This window comes from Polyodon spathula, chromosome 12 (assembly GCF_017654505.1).
Source record: "Polyodon spathula isolate WHYD16114869_AA chromosome 12, ASM1765450v1, whole genome shotgun sequence".
In the NCBI taxonomy this organism is placed as follows: Eukaryota; Metazoa; Chordata; class Actinopteri; order Acipenseriformes; family Polyodontidae; genus Polyodon; species Polyodon spathula.
This window is the reverse complement of record NC_054545.1, coordinates 3,802,804-3,821,470: the sequence shown is the minus strand read 5'-3', so window position 1 is coordinate 3,821,470 and position 18,667 is coordinate 3,802,804. Positions and strand designations below refer to the sequence as shown.

Sequence of the window (18,667 nt, the reverse complement as noted above, 5' to 3'; positions counted from 1 at the left end):
GCTAAACTAATACCAGAAACAGCTAGCAATTCAAATTGTAAAATGTATATAAAGCATGTCACCTCAGCAAAAGTGTTAAGAAATCATAAGACCAGAATGAACGTGCCAAAGGAGCACTGAAGCATTCACACTCCGAACTTAACATTGAACTCCAACAGTTCATAAGAGGCCCTTATTGATATTGATAGTCCTATTCGTACCGTTGTTTTTTTTCCTCATGAATTATTCCTGCAACATGATCTTTGAGCAAGTTATTTTTATTTATTCGTTGTATATATTTGTAGATTGTGCTGCTGCTGTTGCTGCTGCAGTACAGTTGAAACACTGTGCAGATCAAACAAAGAGTTGGGGTCAGCTGTTATCTGATTCCATTGACATGTACCCATATATCAGGGACGAAACACAGACGGTTACAAATACTCACAAACCACATTTGGTTGTTTTTTAATTAATTAAACAGGATGCATACTCATCAGGTTCAGATATTTTTAAGGCAGAATGGCATCCATCCTGCTTCAGTGACTTTTTTGAGTTATCCTGAAAACCCCTCCAGTAACGGAAGAATTGTAGGATTAAGACATTATGAACATAATTTAGATAACGTCTGCCAGAATCCAAAATAGTAACACAGTATTTTATGTTAGATTTCCAAATGTCACATTTTAAAATTTTCTCATTTAGTATATGGAAAACTACAAAGCAGTGTGTAATTCGATATGTTAACGGAACATTATTCAACAAGTTTCATTCGACTTTATGAAGCAAAAGTCCTACAGGGTGATACAGAACATCTGGCCATAGCTGTAATGGCTGAGACACAAGACAAGAAGGATTGCTGTTGAAATATATTATAATTTATTGTTTAAAAACATACATATATTTACATACCTCCTGTCATTTAAACAAGTGTGCATATTTCCATTGTTCTTTCTTTAAATTCAATTATTTGTAACAGTTCAAACATAATTAATTCAGCATACATGTAACCCTCCTTAAAGAGAAATATTTTCATTATCAACAAGATCAAGAAAAGTTCTGTTCTCAATTGTAATGCCTTTTGTTGAAAACATAACCAGGCATGTCCCTTATGAAATCAATTATATCTACCCAAACGTTAATGATACAGCATTACAGACTGAGTCTTCATCTTCCATAAGTGTCATTTCAATAACCCAGGTGAGCGTTTGAGTAAAATGTTTTAAAAAAAGATATAAATGCAGCCAGCACATCAGATGTCAACCCTGCACTTCTAACACCAACAAAAATCAATGATATTTTCAGTGCTTAAATTTAATAAAATAAAACAATGATTAAAAAAATTAAATACAAAAAGACATCAGGCTTTTGGTTTGTCTTGTTTTTAGAATAGAAAGGTCTACAATATCTGTTTTTACATCACTTTTTTTTTAACTAACACATGCTTGTTTAAATATTATAGGCTGCCAAATGATTTTAACTGCATCACAACAACATTCCATGTTGATCTATAATCTAAAGCAAACAAAACATTCTGAGGTTGCTGGGTTCCACTTTTATGATCTTATCAGTGGCTAATCTTATGGTACTAATCTTGTCCTTGGCCTAGATCAATTTCCTAAGGCATAGCTGGTTTCATAGAATCAGCTCCACCTTACCTAAAGTAATATTGGATAGTCAAAAATGCTAATCGGGGTCAGTGAAACCAGCCAGTAAACAGGGTAGTTGAAGATTAGTTCTACGAGGTATCTGTGAAGCCATTAATATATTAATCATATTGGTGTTTAATTTATTGACTCCCTTATTAATATCATTAAATACAAAAAAACCCCCCAAAAAATCAATAAAAACAGTACAGTAGAAAGATATTGTGAGTTTTAAGACAACAATTCTTGAGAGTCCTAAATAAGCTGCAACTGGTCTACAGTACAATGATCATTTTGTTCATTTTAGTTTCTGTTTATAAACATGGTATAAACACGAAAGCCTATTGGCCCATGATGTGTACTTAGCTGTTTTACCACTTTGATGATTTGTTAGCTGTACCAGGCTTCTTTTCAGAAGAAACATACTGGACTTTGGCTTGGATGGTTGGCGGTGCTGTAGCACCGAAGTGCTGTGGATGGTTGTAGCCGTCCCTAAACCCATAGTGCAGTGCAGCGTGGGAGCTATCCGGGTTGTGTGCTGGGTCACCTTGGTTCCCATAAGGCTGGACACAGCTCTTTAGCTGAGACAGAATCTCATGGTCAGGAATGGACATAGTGCTGGTGTTGAATCCCAGCAGCCTTGTGACAGATTCTCTGAAATCTATAAGCTGGAAAATGAGAAAGAGACAAACTCATCTGAGAATGGTGGAGGTCATCTGAAAATTAACTGACTTTAAACAAAGAGAAGATTTTATACATTTTATTGGCCTAACTAAACAATAATTAATCACAAGCTTTCAAGACCTCAAAGGTCTCTTCTTCAGGCAAAAGTAGGAATGAGAGATTGATGTTTACATGTAGTGTACTGAAACTCCATAGTGGCACTCGATGTTATCACAAGGTAGTTGTATCTAATATAACTTGTCTTTTATCATAATATATTTGAATCTAACAAACATTAACACCAAATCAAAGCATTATACATTGCCATTGTTATACTCACGAGACAAAACAAGGGTTGGTAAGTTCCTGTGTTTTAGAGAGATTGCTTTAGTTTGGTTTTGGATTAAACTGAGGGCTATTGTTTTGACTCAATAACACCTTAAAACAATGTGAATGACACCCCAAAATCCAAACTCATTGTACGCTATTTCGTATGTATAATTTATTTCCGCCTCACCCTTTTCTCTCTTGTGGCCACTTGTTCCAGCGCCCTCTTAACGGTTCGTAGCTCATTAGTGATGGCCTCCAGCATGTACTGCGCCCTCTCCTTCTCCTCTCTCACCTCACTCTTTGTGTGGTCTAGCTCTGTTTTCAGGCTGACAACTTTCTGAGCTGCCTTGTCCTTGATTTTTTCTACCGCCTCCAGTGACTTATTTAGCACTTCGATAGTTTTGCTCTGTTCGGCGGTTTTTACCTGCGTGAGAAACTATGATTACAGCTCATACTTCTTGATCATTGATTATGTGGAGATGTTAACATTTTCCCAACAGCACATTAACACCTCATTTATTTTTACTCATTTAGTAAATAAAAATAACGAATACTGTTAAAGCCCAGTGATTTTACACTCAAATATTACATTCTAGGGGTCCCCGAGTGGCTTATCCCATTACAGCGCTGTCACTTGGAGCAGAGGATGAGTCACACAGTTTGGACGGTGCCAGTTCAGGTCTGAGCTGTACAAAGAGGCTGAACTTTGCTGTGGACTCCAAAAGGGGCGTCAGATTGGAGCTGACTCTCCCAATGTGGGGAATGGGAAACCAGCAGAGATTGCTTCGCCTCGTCGTATAACAGCGAACACTACTGGCCAGACACAGAGCACATTCAGAGGGGATAAAAAACAGGGCTGATCTCTGTTCTCTGGGATCGGTAGCCCGTCCACCTCTGGTCTGGATTGCTTGGACTAAAAGCAATTCTGGCTTTAGGTTTGTGAGATCGGAGGATGCTCACACGCCCTCAGAATGTTTGTGCTGTACATATTACTTTTGAGAAGCAGTGGCACATGTATTTTAATGACAGACTGTCAATGCAGATTGCTACAAAATATTTAAACTAATACCTGTAAACCCATGAAATATATTAATAGAAATGATGAGATACAGGGCAATACTGTATGATTAGTTTTAACTCCTGGTCCAGGTTATTTGCATCATAGAGTGAGGAGTTTCCCAACCAAAATGCATATTCTCCCTCATTAATCCTACTCTCACCTGAAGGTTTTTGGTTTCAGCAAGTTTGTTCTTCAGAGTCTGGTTGGAACACTTCGCTTCACTCAGCTGGTCCTGAAGCTTTTCAACCTTCTTCTCAAGCTTCTGCACTGTTTCACTCTTTTGTTTCTTCTCCATCATCAGCAGGAACTGTGTTTCCTTGGCACCTTCCAGGGTCTTTATTTTTTTGTACAGGCTCTCCAGTTCTGTCTTCTTGCTTTCCAGTTTTTCTTTCTGTGACGCTACCTACAACAGAAAACAAAAGAGCAATATTCTGTCTTTTTACAACATGAGTGGCACCCTGGTGTTTCTTTTTTTTTTTGTGTGTGCTTTTTGCAAGGTTGCTGTTGGACAGATTAGCATGTTGACTGCAGATCTTTCTAACAAGCAGGGAATCCTGTGCACGCTCTTATTCGTGGTGTGGAATCTACTTTCTGGGACTCTTGGATTCTGTGTCCTGGATAGCTAACAGCCCTTCCATTAAGATTCAAGCTCATGTGAAATCATGTGAAATTTGATTTGCATTCCACTCACTCACCTTCCGCTGTCTGCAGCCAAGTGTTCTTCAGTTTCTTTTTAATACACCTATCAAAGATAGGAAAAATGTCCAAACACTATCAAATTGTGATGGTATTCTACTTTATAGGCTAAGGCTTGTATCTATAAAGCAATGCAGTTTAACTGATAGAAAAGCACAAGGCACTTTTTTATGAAAAAGATACAAGAAGTAGCCTCCCTCCCTCCTTCAGTTTATAATCTTAAAAGACCCTGGAGCTGAAAATACTCCCTTTGTGCCCTTTAGTACACCCCAAACCTTATATTATTCTTTTTAATATAATTTCTATTTAAGTGCTTTGGGAATCTAAGTTGAATATGTGTTATTGGTACATATTGTACTGCATAGAATGGTATGACTCAAGAGAAAATAACACAATGGAATTTCGCAGAAAGACAGCAGCGTTTCTGCTGTCCTGAATAGCAGCTTCTCGTCATCACTTACTTTCTTCTGCAGAATGTGGATCAGGTTCTTGCAGTCAGAATAGGACTCGCCATCAAGGCTCCCAAGATCCTCTGCTCTGGTCAGCAGCACGTCGTACTGTGAGTGGAGAGGATCCTCGGAAATATCTTCTTCCACCTTTAGCTTCTTCCTAAGTTCATTTACAAATTTCAAGTGCTACAAAGAGGAAAAGGCACTTGTAAAAAAACTAAATAATTTTAATTTAAAAAAGCTGGAGTCTTGTAAAACGCACATTGCCTTCCCTATTATAGAAAGAACCTAAGCAAGGCTGATGGAGATTATATTGTAGCGATCTCAGTTCCTGCAGGCAGGTGTATCACACAGAGCAAGGCAAACACACACAGGTGGAGGGCGGGCGTGAACCCGGGACCTCTTGTATAAAAGCATAGCGCCGATACCGCTGTGCAAAAGAGTCTGCTGAGGCTAGAAGCACCTCATCTGCTTTGTAATGCACAGCCACGATCAGGATGCTTAGGACATGATTCCTCCCCACTCTGTATCACTAATACAACTCCCTTTGACTTCTCAAGGCAATATGAGATGCCAAAATATTATTGACTTGATACTTGCAGGTTTGTGATAACATACACAGATGAAGGTATCTCTGTTTTACCCAACAGTATGAAAATCCTAGCAACAAGGTAAATGTTTTTTTTTGGTTTTTGGTTTGTTTGTTTTCTCTGTATTTGCTTCTTGGCCATGTCTTTTTTGTTTTACATGGATACATGAAGGTTATTCTCATTAAAGGAAAACCCTTAATGGTCAGTTTGCTGTTCAACATTGCGTTACATTTTGTGAAAGTACAGTTTATCAAACGGAGTACCTTTCTCATATCTGTGCAATGTTACATCCACAAACACTTTTTCATTGTAATGGAATAAAAAAAAAAGGATGTTACTGAATGAAACTCATTGCACATACAAATGCCAGGTAACTTTGAAATGTAATAAGTTTTGACCCAGGAGCTTGATAAACATGTAATATAAGATTTTGTTAGCAATCTGTACACTAAATAGTTCAGAGTACTAATCCATCGCTCAGCTGGCAATGCAATCAAAGCCTTAACCCAGTACTAGTGGATACTTTTCTAATTCTGAGCATATTGTAAATGATTCAATTGGCATGGGGGACAGTGGGGACTATCTCTCATACGTTTTAAACCAGCAATACCCCGAGAGTAATTAAGTTCAGAGCCTGTGGTACTCACATGCTTCCTGTCCCTCACTTGACTGCAGAGTTCTCGTATTCTTTCTATCACAGCTTCCTCTGACTCAGGTACGGTTATTAAACCATTGCTTAAAAGGTTTGTCAGTTGACTGAGGAAGGTCTTATAGAGATGGTGAGCAGCTTTGGCTTCATGGAGCTTGGAGTGCAAGAGATCCTCCATTTGCTTCTTCTCATGTCCTGTATGAAGCTGCTCCTGCCTTGAGGCATCCCTGGCCTTCTGGCTCTCTTCCAGTCTTTCCCACAGCAGCTTGCCTTCTCGGTTTGAGGTTGCTCTGGCCAGAAGAGCCTCGTCTCTTTCCTGTCAGGAATTTATAAAAAAAAAAAAAAATAACCCAGAAAACGAGTTATATTTAGTAGAGATAGGCTTGCAGTAATTGTGGAGATAAAAAAAAAAAAAAAACATCTTGAAGATAACATCATGGGAAGCATTAAAAGTACAGGAAATGATCTTCACTCAAACCAGCACAGCACAAGCAATCTCCCTCATCCCCCTAGTTTCATTGAAACCAATGCAATGCCGTGACTAAATCAATCTGTAGATGGATCTGTAGAGTTTGTTCTCTTCCTTTTTATTAGTTTTTGACAATTGTAGTTCCTGTTAAAGGCTCCAGACGGACTGCACTAGATCCTGGATATGGCCACAGACATGTCTTTATTGATTTCCCCGCACTCATCTGGCAGGACGCCTTGCCTCGGTCAGGACCTGTTGGATTGCACGGCAGTGTGTCGACGGTCCAGCTAGTAAAACCAGCTGGCCGTTCTTATCTGCTGTCCCTGAGTTAACAGCTAAGATAGACAACACATAAGTGGATCGCATGGTACATGATTGCTGCAGGTATAGGTTGTAAACCTGTGCAATCCATTGTAAATACAGCATTATAGATACAGGACCACAGTAAACGTGGTTCCTTTTTTATTTGAATTTTGTTTAAACCATTTTTTTGTTCTTTTCTTTTTAACATGGTTCCTTTTGATTATTAAATTAAGCAGACGCAGGTGTCTAATCTATATACTGGTGGATCTGCATGTTTAAATCTTTAAAAGGACTGTGAACAATATCTAAAACAGTAGGTCTACTTGAAGTGTAGTTGTATAGTATTTACTGATTTTAGAAACATTAGACATGTTTTCAGTGCTAAAGGGATGATTAACAATTGTTTAGACTACTCACATGTAAAAATCCCTGAAATACACTTGTTCAAAGTCCTCTATTCTTTAATTAACTCCTATTTTTTGAAATAATCAAAAATCATGGTTACAAAACACACTGAGAGCGCTGAAGAGAACTATATTTAGTTTTTTGGTTCAAGTTTTGTAAATTTAACAGGTGTTTTTACCTCTTTCAAAAATGGGAGTTAATTAAAGGCTGGAGTAAACCGCTTTGAGAGTATGACCTCCAGTGGCTACAAATCGAGCTACAGTAAATCAATTTCTTATTAGAATTACATTGGTACGTTTTAAGTACGTTTTACTTTTTATTGCTTTCATCTTTATAATCCAAAGAAGAATTTTATTAAAACAATATTCTTATCCTTGCAGTAGTTTGAATAGATATTGAATATTCATTCCATGCACAGGGATTAAAAGAATAATAGATAATTTCACATATATTAAGGTAGTTTTATTGAATAAGTGTTCAGGTTATAAAATTGATCCCAGTTTCTTAAAATACATTTGATATTTCAGCATTACATTTTGTACACTATTGGATAGTCTTATTTCAATGAAGACTTAAACTTTATTACTTTGAAGTAACTTTTTTATTACTTAGTTTTACTCCACTGATAGTCCAGTAGGCTCAATAGCATTACTACTGCAATATAGGCCAGACAGATTATAACATGATACTCCAGTTTCCAGAAGTAGCATGAAACACTTTTTGGTAGAGGGTTCTAAATTTGGCTAAATTCGATGGACACCTTAAGTTGGCTACTGGAGCTATACAGCTATGGTCAAAAGTGTTGCATCACCCTGTAGAAACACATTTAACACATTTTGCTTCATAGAGTCAAATGAAACCTGTTGAATAATGTTACATAAACATATTGAATTACATACCGCTTTGTACTTTTCCATATACTTACCAAAAAACTGCACTACTATTATGGCTTCTGGCAGACTTTTGCGATACCATTTTGTAGTTTATTTGATTACATGGTGTTAAATAACAGATCTAAAGGATGTTCTTGTAGATTTTTTTGTATTATTATTATGTCTCAATCCTAAAATTCTAGGTGATAGAAAACTTTTGGCCACAGCTGTATATTTGAAGCAACAATCAGGAGGACATTGTCAACATTAAAGAAAACATTGACAGAATGAGAACTATTATTAAATGAGAACTAGACAGGAGACAAGAACAATGGGGTACATCTGGTGTACTGGTGTAGATAGGGGTGGTGTGCAACCAGAACATTGTGATACTTTACAAACCCACAAAACAATAACAGGAGCCCTCTGTGGGAGTCGGATAGCATAAATACATAGAACACTGGTAGAGTGTTTTATTTCCAGCACAGTGAACATTTCAAAGCTGTTCTGAAAAGTGCAGGTATATTGAGGTACACACAGTATATGAACACTGATGCAAATTAATCAAATAATATAAAAGTCACTTTGTGACAAATTAGTCAGGTCTTTTTTTAAGCACCAGATAGATTTCTGTATGACCTGGGGGTGGATTACATGTTGCAAAAGAAAACTAATGCCTGTGTTTCCAGGTTGCAACTTTCAGAGAGAGAGGATGCTGAACACAAGGCAACACACATGGAGAGGAGGTTGACAGACATCACAGCTAAACTTGTGTCATGCCTAAAGATTAACACAAAGGAGCCAGATAACCCTCTTGATGCTGTGATATTAAAAGTAAGACTAAATCTCTTTCTATAATCTTTGATGCAGTAATGCATAACTTCAAAATATAAAGATGATTCCTTGTCCATCTATGCAGCTCATCATTTTTGAAATGATTGAAATCAAACAATATGTATGAAAGATTTACTATTTTAAAACTGCAATTTGAGAATGCTCCTGTTATTGATTGGAGAAGGTTAATAATATAACCCCCACACTTGTCATTTTTCAGACAGTATTTTTCCAGTCACAAGGTTATATATATAGGTGTATATATGTGTGTGTGTGTATGTGTGTATATATATATATATATATATATATATATATAGAATTTGAATAGATTAAATTAGGATTTTTTTTCGCACTGGTCTACAAAGCCTTGAGCAGCATGTCAAATCAAAAGAAATTCCAAAAGCTTTCAACAATTTATTAAAAATGAAAAATGGAAATTATCATTTTAAAAAAGTATTCATACCCTTTGTAATTGCAAGCCTAAATTTGCTCAGGTGCAATATATTACCTCAACAAGTCACACAATTTGTTGACGGACTCCACCTGTATAAGAAATTAGTGGATCACTTGATTTAAATTAAAGGAGGATAAATACCGCTCTCTCTGTATGGTCCCACAGTATGGAGAGACTTTCAAAAGAAAGAATCAAAATGAAGACGAAAGAGCATTCTTAGCAAGTCAGGGATGTGATGATAGAGAAGCACAAATCTGGGGAAGGGTACCAAATCATTTCAAAGGCATTGAACATCCCTCAGAGCTCAATGCATTCCATCATACAGAAGGGGGAAAAATACGAAACTATCACAACACTGCCTAGATCAGGCCGTCCCTCTAAACTTAGTTGCAGGACAAGAACGGCACTTCTTAGGGAAGCTACTGTGAGGCCAACTGTGACTGAATGAGTTACAGATGTCAGTGGCTGCAATGGACGATGATGTTCATGTATCAACAATCTCCAGGGCACTCCACAAAAAGGGCCTTTATGGGATAGTGGCAAGGAAGAAGCCCTGGCTGAAAAAAACCCATAACCTTGCCCGCAAAGAGTTTGAAAAACATCATCTAGAAGATATTACAGTCATGTGCAGAATGTCTTGTGGTCTGATGAGACTAATGTGGAACTTTTTGGCCTGAACACTAAGCGGTATGTGTGGCGCAAATCAAAAACTGCACACCAGCCAGGTAACACCATCCCCACCGTAAGGTATGGGGGTGGTAGCATCATGTTATGAGAATGATTTTCAGCAGCAGGGACTGGGAATATTGTCAGGATTGATGGGAGGATGAATGGCGCACAATACAGAGAAATCCTAAATAAAAACCTGCTCCCTGTTGCCAAAAAACTCAAACTGCAGAAGAATTTCGTCTTTCAACAAAACAATGATGCAAAGCACACTGCCAGAGCAACACTGGAGTGGCTTAAAATGAAAAATATATATGTCCTTGAGTGGCCCAGTCAGAGTCCTGACCTTAATCCCATCAAAAATCTATGGCAAAATTGCTGTCCATCACCGTTCCCCAACTAACTTGACACAGCTTGAGCAATTTTGCGAGGAGGAATGGGTAAATATTGCTTCATCATGGTGTGCAAAGTTAATAGAGACTTATCTGAAAAGACTACTGGCTGTAATAGCTGCCAGAGGTGGTTCAACCAAGTATTGACCCAGGGGGATGAATACTTAAAAAACGATGACATTTCAGTTTTTTAATTTGTATTATTTTATTGTTTACTATTTTCTTTCTTTTTGACTATATCACTGTTTACTGTCCATAATAAAAAAAAAAAGCTTGAGAGAAATATATTTTAAATGTAGAGCATGGCAATTGTTTACTATAAGCAAAGGAAACAGCATGCTAAATTGTAAAACTTCTGTGCACATTTATCACAGTAAACTTCAATGATGGATGTGCATTGTCAGTACTTATTAAAACCTTAACAAAAATGAAAGCATCCTTTACCTTCTTCAGTACTTTCATTTCATCAGTACAAGTAGCCACAGCCCTCTTCTGCTGGCTCACTTCCGAGACAAGCTTCATAATCGTCTCTCGACTTGCCTTGAACTCCTGGTCTTGGCTGGCTAGCGCATCCATTAAACTTGCAATTTTTACTTGCTGTTGAAAATGTTCCTCACATAACTCAGAAACCTTTGTGAAAAAATAACATGATGAGGAACAAACATTCAACAAATGTTAATGATTTTACTCTTAGAATAGAACCAAAAAATCTGGTGATAAGAAATTGCAACATTAACTCATTCTACCCATTCTGAAGCTTGTCTGTGTTCAATACTAATGAAAGGCTGAATGAAGTTGCAAACAAATGACAAATAATATAATAAACCTCTCCATCTTAAATTTCATGCATTAACTCAATCACGGTGCCTAATTAATCAATTAATCAACAGAATTAATTGGGACCCACTAATTTTCACAAAAGCCCCAGAAGCTGTCAAGCACACGATAATTCATCAGCTAAGATCTCTCTTAGCACATTACCACCTGCCTATCACAGGTATTACAAGAATAAGCATCCTCAAATTGCAGTTTAAAAATAGCATGTTTTTCATTCATATTGTATGTATAGAGGGAAATCAAATCATTTTAACCATTTCGAAGTTATGCATTACTGCATCAAAGAAAGAGAAAGAGATTTAGTCTTACTTTTAATATCACAGCATCAAGAGGGTTATCTGGCTCCTTTGTGTTAATCTTTAGGCATGACACAAGTTTAGCTGTGATGTCTGTCAACCTCCTCTCCATGTGTGTTGCCTTGTGTTCAGCATCCTCTCTCTCTGAAAGTTGCAACCTGGAAACACAGGCATTAGTTTTCTTTTGCAACATGTAATCCACCCCCAGGTCATACAGAAATCTATCTGGTGCTTAAAAAAACACTAGTTTGTCACAAGTGACTTTTATATTATTTGATTAATTTGCGTCAGTGTTCATATGCACTGTATATACCTGGATATGCCTGCACTTTTCAGAACATCTTTGAAATGTTCACTGTACTGGAAATAAAACACTGTACTAGTATTGTATGTATGTATGCATGTATGCATGCATGCATGTATGTATGTATGAATGTATGTATCCCAACAGAATACAGCTATTGCTTGCCAACTCCCACAATGTTCTGATTGCATTGCACACCACCCCTATCAACACTAGTACTGACTCCTGCAAAAAGTGAGACATTTTCTAAGAATACCAGATGTGCCCCAGTGTTCTTGTCTCCTGTCTATTTTTTATTTTCTAGTAGCTGAGAGCAAAAAAAAACCCAAATAATTTTCAGAAGCCACAGTTCGGGCACATCAGTCCTATTACAACGACAACAACTTTCTTGGTGAAGTCGGGTATTAAACATTATAAGAACAATCAACTGACCTCAGTCTGTCTTTAAGTTCTGTGACCCTTTCTTTAAGCTCCCGGTTCTCTCTTTGTAAAGCATGGAGGCTGGTATCTGCCTGTGACTTCGTTGCTGACAAGGTCTCTGTCCCTTTGACGTGGTCTCTCAGAGACATGATGAGGGAGGCCTGGCGGGCACTGTTCTCCTTATAGTGCTCCAGCTCAGCCTTCAGCTGCATCACAGAAGCCTCCTTTAATGCCAGTCTATTCTGGAGATCCTTTACCTGAATAAAAAGGTGGTTTACCAAAATAAGGCACCAGTTTTTGGTGAAGAGAGTTGTTTCCAGTTGTTTTTTTTTTACAAGGATTAATGATCAGAGCTCCAGTTCAGTGGCAATACCCCCTTTTTATTTGGACCACCGCTAAGATTTACTATGACTAATAAATGGAATAAATCTGTGACCAACAGCGCAGTATGTGTTACCAATGTTTCTTATAAGAGTACACTGAAAGGCTGAGTAATCTTACAGGACTATGGGACACATTGTGATATACGCTACAAGACAACTCCTTTTCCAAGGCTTCTAGTTCGCTTTTTTATCTTCAAGTGCATTGTGTACCAGCGGAGCTGACTGGCTGGTGTGGATAAAAAAAACAGAATAATAAAATAAAACTAAATAAATCATTGCAAGATAATGCAAGCTTTTACCACTAAACCCCTATCGTCAGCCTCACCCTTATCAGCCAACTGACCAAGAATCCTGTTGTTAAGCCCTGTTGCTCCAGTTGCTTACCTCAGTTTGCTGGCTGTCGAATTTCACCAGCAGCGCTGCATATTCACTATGAGTGGTGTCTGCTATCAGCTTGTAGTGTGACAGCTGGGGCCTTGAGTCTGGAACATCTACCAGGGGGTCAAACGATACCTGTGAAAGAAGAATATAAGCAGTCTCTTTAATTAACAAGAAACATTAAGCATGGGAGCTAGCTTTCTGCCACAGATGAGATTCACACACACACATATATCTATATATATATATAAGATATATATATATACATATCAAATAGATTATATATATATATAATATATATAATTACTGACCAACCGAACTTTATAGTGTGTCACTAGAGATGATCCTCCTTTCTAAGTTATTACAGTTTACGGTCCTAGTATGAAATAAGTGTTATTCACAGTTTTGTAGACTGTAACTCGATTTTGTTTGTGTTGTCAATGATGTTGTTAGTCTCATATACTGTGTCATGTTATGTATGTTATTTTATTGCTAGATGGTACCCGAGGGGTGAGAGTCACTCTCAGCAAATATATATATATATATATATATTATAGTAATATATATGATATATATATATATATATATATATATATATTAAACTTCACAAATGACATTGCACCCGCTTCTTGGGACTCAAATGCACGCAAGCAAATAACAAGGTTTGTATCTGATTGAGTAGAACTGGTCAAATATGGTTGAAATAAATACACAAAACTAACCAGCTGCTTTGGATACAGAACAGAAAACGAAGACTCCTCCACAAAACAGAAATTCCTTAAAACCATGCATTCCCGTTACCCAGTTACAGGAACTTTGCTCTGCAAAGGAGACAAGAGCAGGGACTAAGTGCACCACAGTCTGCATCTGCAAGTAGCTTTTAAGCAACAAATACTTGGAACTTGAATCTGTAATGCCTGCCCAGTCACAACAACACGAATGAGTCACCCGTTCCACTGGCCCCCATTCTACATTTAAAACCAGATCATTGGTTAGATGACTGGAGAACAAGACCATTCTTATTGTCAAAATGTCCTTGTTCATGACCATGTTCATAAACACATTATATTTTAATCAAATTTTATATTTTTACATGTTGGTAAAATTGCAGAATTATGAGAGTGCAGAGTGATAGAGAGATTGTGGACAGAATGACTGGTTTCATATACAAAAAAAGACTTTAGCATCAGGATTTCAAATGTGATTTGCAAATTGAATCGCAAGCAGTGCAGCTGTTTAAACAAACAGCTACTTAATCCATAAATGATCCAATCAGATTGAGTTCTAAAGCAGCCTTGAGGTTGAAGGTCAGTGCTTGTATCAATTGTTGCTGCTCGTGCTGTAGGTGCCCCTAAGAGTTGCAACAACACAGCGGTACAAGATCACAACGCAACAACTAAAGCAAAGAGTATTCACCAGACTTGATTGAGAGAAGTGGTTCTGACAATAGTGTCCAGGTGAGGCAGGTGCTGCTGGGCATCACATTATACATACACTAACTGCTTGAGAAAAGTTAAGTAAATGCACAGGTAGCAGCCCTACTGGATGACTATCCAGGGGGGAATATGCCAGTGATTAAAAATAAAACTGAACAGAGCATCAGAGCAAGGTAATGCCACAGTGAGCATCAGCTCAAACCCTGAAGCTGCTTTCCAAACAAGCATCTATCCATCAGGCGAGAGAAGTTATACCATTTAATACTACAGAAACTCAACACTCGGTAGCTATGTACAAGGGAGCAACAGCTCCATCTAGTGTATAATCAAGGCAATACAAGGTTATGTCAATTGAGACGAATTGATTTGTGAATTTCTTTCTACTTTCATATTTTTCTCAAATTGCTCGCAATACATTTTTGACCCACAATGCATTTGCATTTCCATTCAGTGTTGTTCATAACACAAATTCTTCCAGGTCTTCCTCTGATTATTGTCAGGGGCAAGAAGGAAATCTAGTCCAGGGCTTCTCAAACTCGGTCCTGGGGACCCCCTGTGGCTGCTGGTTTTCATTCCAACCGAGCCCTCAATTACTTAACTAGACCCTTCATTGAACTGATATTTTGCTTAATTAGACCTTTTTACTTGTTTTCAGCTCTTAAACAGTTGCAGTTCGTTACTTATCAAATATTATAGCTAACTTGAAATATGCAACTGTTCAAAAGCTGAAAACAAGTAAAAAGATCTAATTAAGCAAATTATCACTTCAATTAAGGGTCTAGTTCAGTAATTGAGAGCTGGGTTGGAATGAAAACCAGCAGCCACAGGGGGTCCCCAGGACCGAGTTTGAGAAGCCCTGCTCTAGGCATTACAGCAAAGAGAACAATAAGTAGAGAGGGATCGACAATTGATTGTCTTCTTACTGTAACATTTAAATTAAAAGCTAAACTAGGAAAGCAGTTTCTAAAAGAGAGCTAAACATCTGTCTTTGATTACTACTATCTCACTGTAAGATCGCCAACTAATTTCTCATAAGTAAAGCAATCCCCTTAGTATTGAATAAATTAATATTGTGATCGCAGCACGCATTCTTATGATACATTCTGCTACTGAGACAGAAAAATTGTGGGGTTTGTGCTCTGAAATTTAAATAGATTTTGAGGGTAGTTAAAAGAACATACATAAGGCTGTTTAGCCCTGATTAGGTTGCATCAATGTAACTCCTTGCACCTGCTGCTTCAAGCTAAGCACAACACAGATCTGGGAGATGGCAATGCAATCCTTATTCAGTATCCTAGGAACTCAGTCAGGAACAAAATGTACCTTTTAATGACCAAGAGCTTGTTGTTGGCTTCATTTTCTGGTTAGGATTTTTATTAATCTATCCCACCCACAGATCACAGGAAATTGACAACATCCCAAGCAGACCACATCAATTTAAACTTGTTAAGAATCAGAAAGGAAGAAAAACAAGGCAGTTTCTTTTTTTTTTAATAGAAGGCAACACAATATTTATTTTAACTTTAAATAAATAGAAGTATTCTAAGTCATTTTAAAATTATTTCACAATCTAAATGAGTTCCACTATCTATCAGTGGAAAAAAAATTAAGTATTTTCCTTCTGAGGACAGATGCTAGCCATCCTTTGGCTGAACTCTGGGTATAAATCCATTCCTGTAATGGAGCTTGGGGTTTATAGCCAGCGAGAAATTTATGCCTGTAAACTATGAGAACTGATAAAACCTTCCTTAGGAGGAAAACAATCCAGGCTGACACTGGTTGCTTGCCCAGGTAATTATGCAATGCATCAATTTGCTCAACTGACATCAGGCAACACAAAAGAAAATGTCAGTTTAATTAATAGGAGTGAAGTACTGTGTAAATTTCAGTGCAAATACATATATCATGCGATTCAGGTTAATCAATGGAGGGGGGTCTGAAAAATAGAGCGTGGAGACGAGAGACAGGAATCATGACCTCACCAGAAACATCCTTTGCTGCATATCCTGCAGAGCTCTAGCCATGCAGGGATTTATTCTTAAAATTTATTCTTAAAATCAAATCGAACCAATTGAGCCTTGAATACTGCTTGGGCCAGTCTTCCAACTATCAAGCGAGAATATGATGGTTATGTCTCTCATGGATTTTATAGAGGTCACTTTAGTGAAGTATTTTATCATATAAGATTTTACAAATTAATGCTAAAATGTCTTTCAGTTACTTCCCTATAGGACAATGACAGCTATGTATTAATCAAAGGGGTTTCTTTTGTGTCCTCAGGATGACTGGCTATGGTATCTTCTTGGGGAAAGTTAGCAAGCCAATCAATTGAACACGGCCACAGTTTTTAACAATAGAAGAGCTGTATCTGCTAGAACATGTCCAGACACATCCAGCTTGAACCGAAACCTTTAATACCTATCTGTGAGTGTGTGTAGTGATAGTGAGAAGGGTAGTAATGCTGTAGGGCCAGTCCTGGGGATTTTCAAACAGACACCTTTCTTCAGGTGCTCTGTTCATAAAGAAGATAATTCAGTCCCACAATATATTTTGATATTTGCTGGACCACAAAGATTCACTTTCCTGGGGAACGCATAGCAAAAATAATGTGAGACACACACACACACACACACACACATATAATATATATATATATATATATATATATATATATATATATATATATATATATATATATATATATATATATAATTAAGAACAGAAGTTATAAAACTACATGTTTTATGCAGAAATTAGAGATATGAGCTATTTCCAATTCATTCTGTGTCTCCTAAATGTTCAGTGTTATTTAGAGACTTACCAAACAAAAACTCAATGTTCGCATTCATTTCTCAGTTTCTGAATAGGTATACTGGTCTTTAATCTCACTAAAATGTTACTTGCCATGATGTAAAGGTGAAACGTACCCTGGGGGCATCAAGGTTTCTGAGGAAGTCCTGGGCAGTGCCATTCCTAAAACATATAGGAAGTTCTGTATTAAAAAATAGCAAATTGGTTTATCAGAACAGTTCACTAAAAATACTAAGCCCTTCACTAATACAGTATTAGAGAGCAACTGTCTCGGGTTACATTCACTGGGGTTGATCTTGGTCCTCTTTGGTAATAAATAATTGCAAGATCAAATGTTACATTTTGAAGAGTCTCTGGTGCATTAACATTAACATAATACCTTGTTTCTAAAGCAGCCAAGTCTCCTCTCTTCTCCACCCGCATCTTCATGTGTTCCTCAAGCTGAAAATAATTGAAGGCTTTATTTGACAGCATGACTGAAGAGGATTATGTCTTCATGCTGTCCATATACTTTACTGTTTAATAATACAACAGGCCTAAAGAAAATACCATATGCATAATTTTGTTATTGTCAAGTGGAAATGCATTTATATAAAATGTCTATTTCTGTTGATCACAATTTCCTTTTAAATTAGATATGCTGAATAATAGTAAGACACCGCTGGTCCTTGTGACTGAATGCTTAAACTTATGAATGAGTTGTCTTTTATTGTATATGAGCTTAGTCAATGATACAGCATGGTAAAAGCGGGTGCACGGTCCTTACCTCGGAATAGGTCAGGCTGGAGGAGGCTGGGGTAGCTGGGGTAATATATGGCATGGGGGTGTCATCTAGAAAATCCTGCATCCTGCTGCTGACATTCCTGGGCTTTCTGCTGTCAGTCTGGATCCCTGGTCTATGAAAATATGCCATTATTATTAAAATGGAAAGCCGACAGTATAGTCAGCCAGCTCCCTTAGTGAACTCACTTATGATCTGCGGTACATGCACAACAAGGCGTGGCACAACCTTTCCCCAGGGCTACAGCATTGCAATGAACAACACTCTTTGTAATTGGTTGGTCCATAGGTTGTTCTAAACATGGCATGTTCCGCCTAACGATGACTGTAAATGATTGTGTTACCTTTACTACTGCAACACAACAGGTGGTGGGTGTGGTCTGCTTCCATAGAAACCATCCAAACAGTAGCAAGAGATACTCCCGGGTGCAGCAGACTATATCCCAAGAGTCTTTAGAGAAACACAAAAGAAATGGACCTCATATTGCACAGCAGGCACTAAGCACTTTGAGTGTTCCCCATATACTGGAAGGAACAGATGATGTGTGTACCTTCTTTCTGCCTTAAT

The 18,667-nt window shown here is 37.6% G+C and overlaps 1 protein-coding gene across 2 annotated transcripts; it reads right to left on the bottom strand.

Moving 5' to 3' along the window:
• Positions 1-845: 845 nt before the first annotated feature.
• LOC121323986 (coiled-coil domain-containing protein 170-like) lies at positions 846-18,329 on the bottom strand. 2 transcript variants are annotated; one of them, XM_041265349.1, is made up of 12 exons: positions 18,086-18,329; positions 17,699-17,760; positions 17,436-17,481; positions 13,079-13,207; positions 12,324-12,568; positions 11,601-11,745; positions 10,899-11,084; positions 6,058-6,375; positions 4,833-5,006; positions 3,836-4,078; positions 2,803-3,039; positions 847-2,290 (listed from the first exon to the last, which is right to left on the bottom strand). In XM_041265349.1, the coding sequence occupies exons 1-12, from the start codon at positions 18,230-18,232 to the stop codon at positions 1,994-1,996; spliced, it is 2,229 nt and encodes a 742-aa protein (XP_041121283.1). In that variant the 5' UTR covers positions 18,233-18,329; the 3' UTR covers positions 847-1,993. The 2 variants fall into 2 exon arrangements, with proteins under 2 accessions (XP_041121284.1, XP_041121283.1); XM_041265350.1 differs by lacking the exon at positions 2,803-3,039 and having other exon boundaries at positions 846-2,290.
• Between the last annotated feature and the right edge of the window lie 338 nt (positions 18,330-18,667).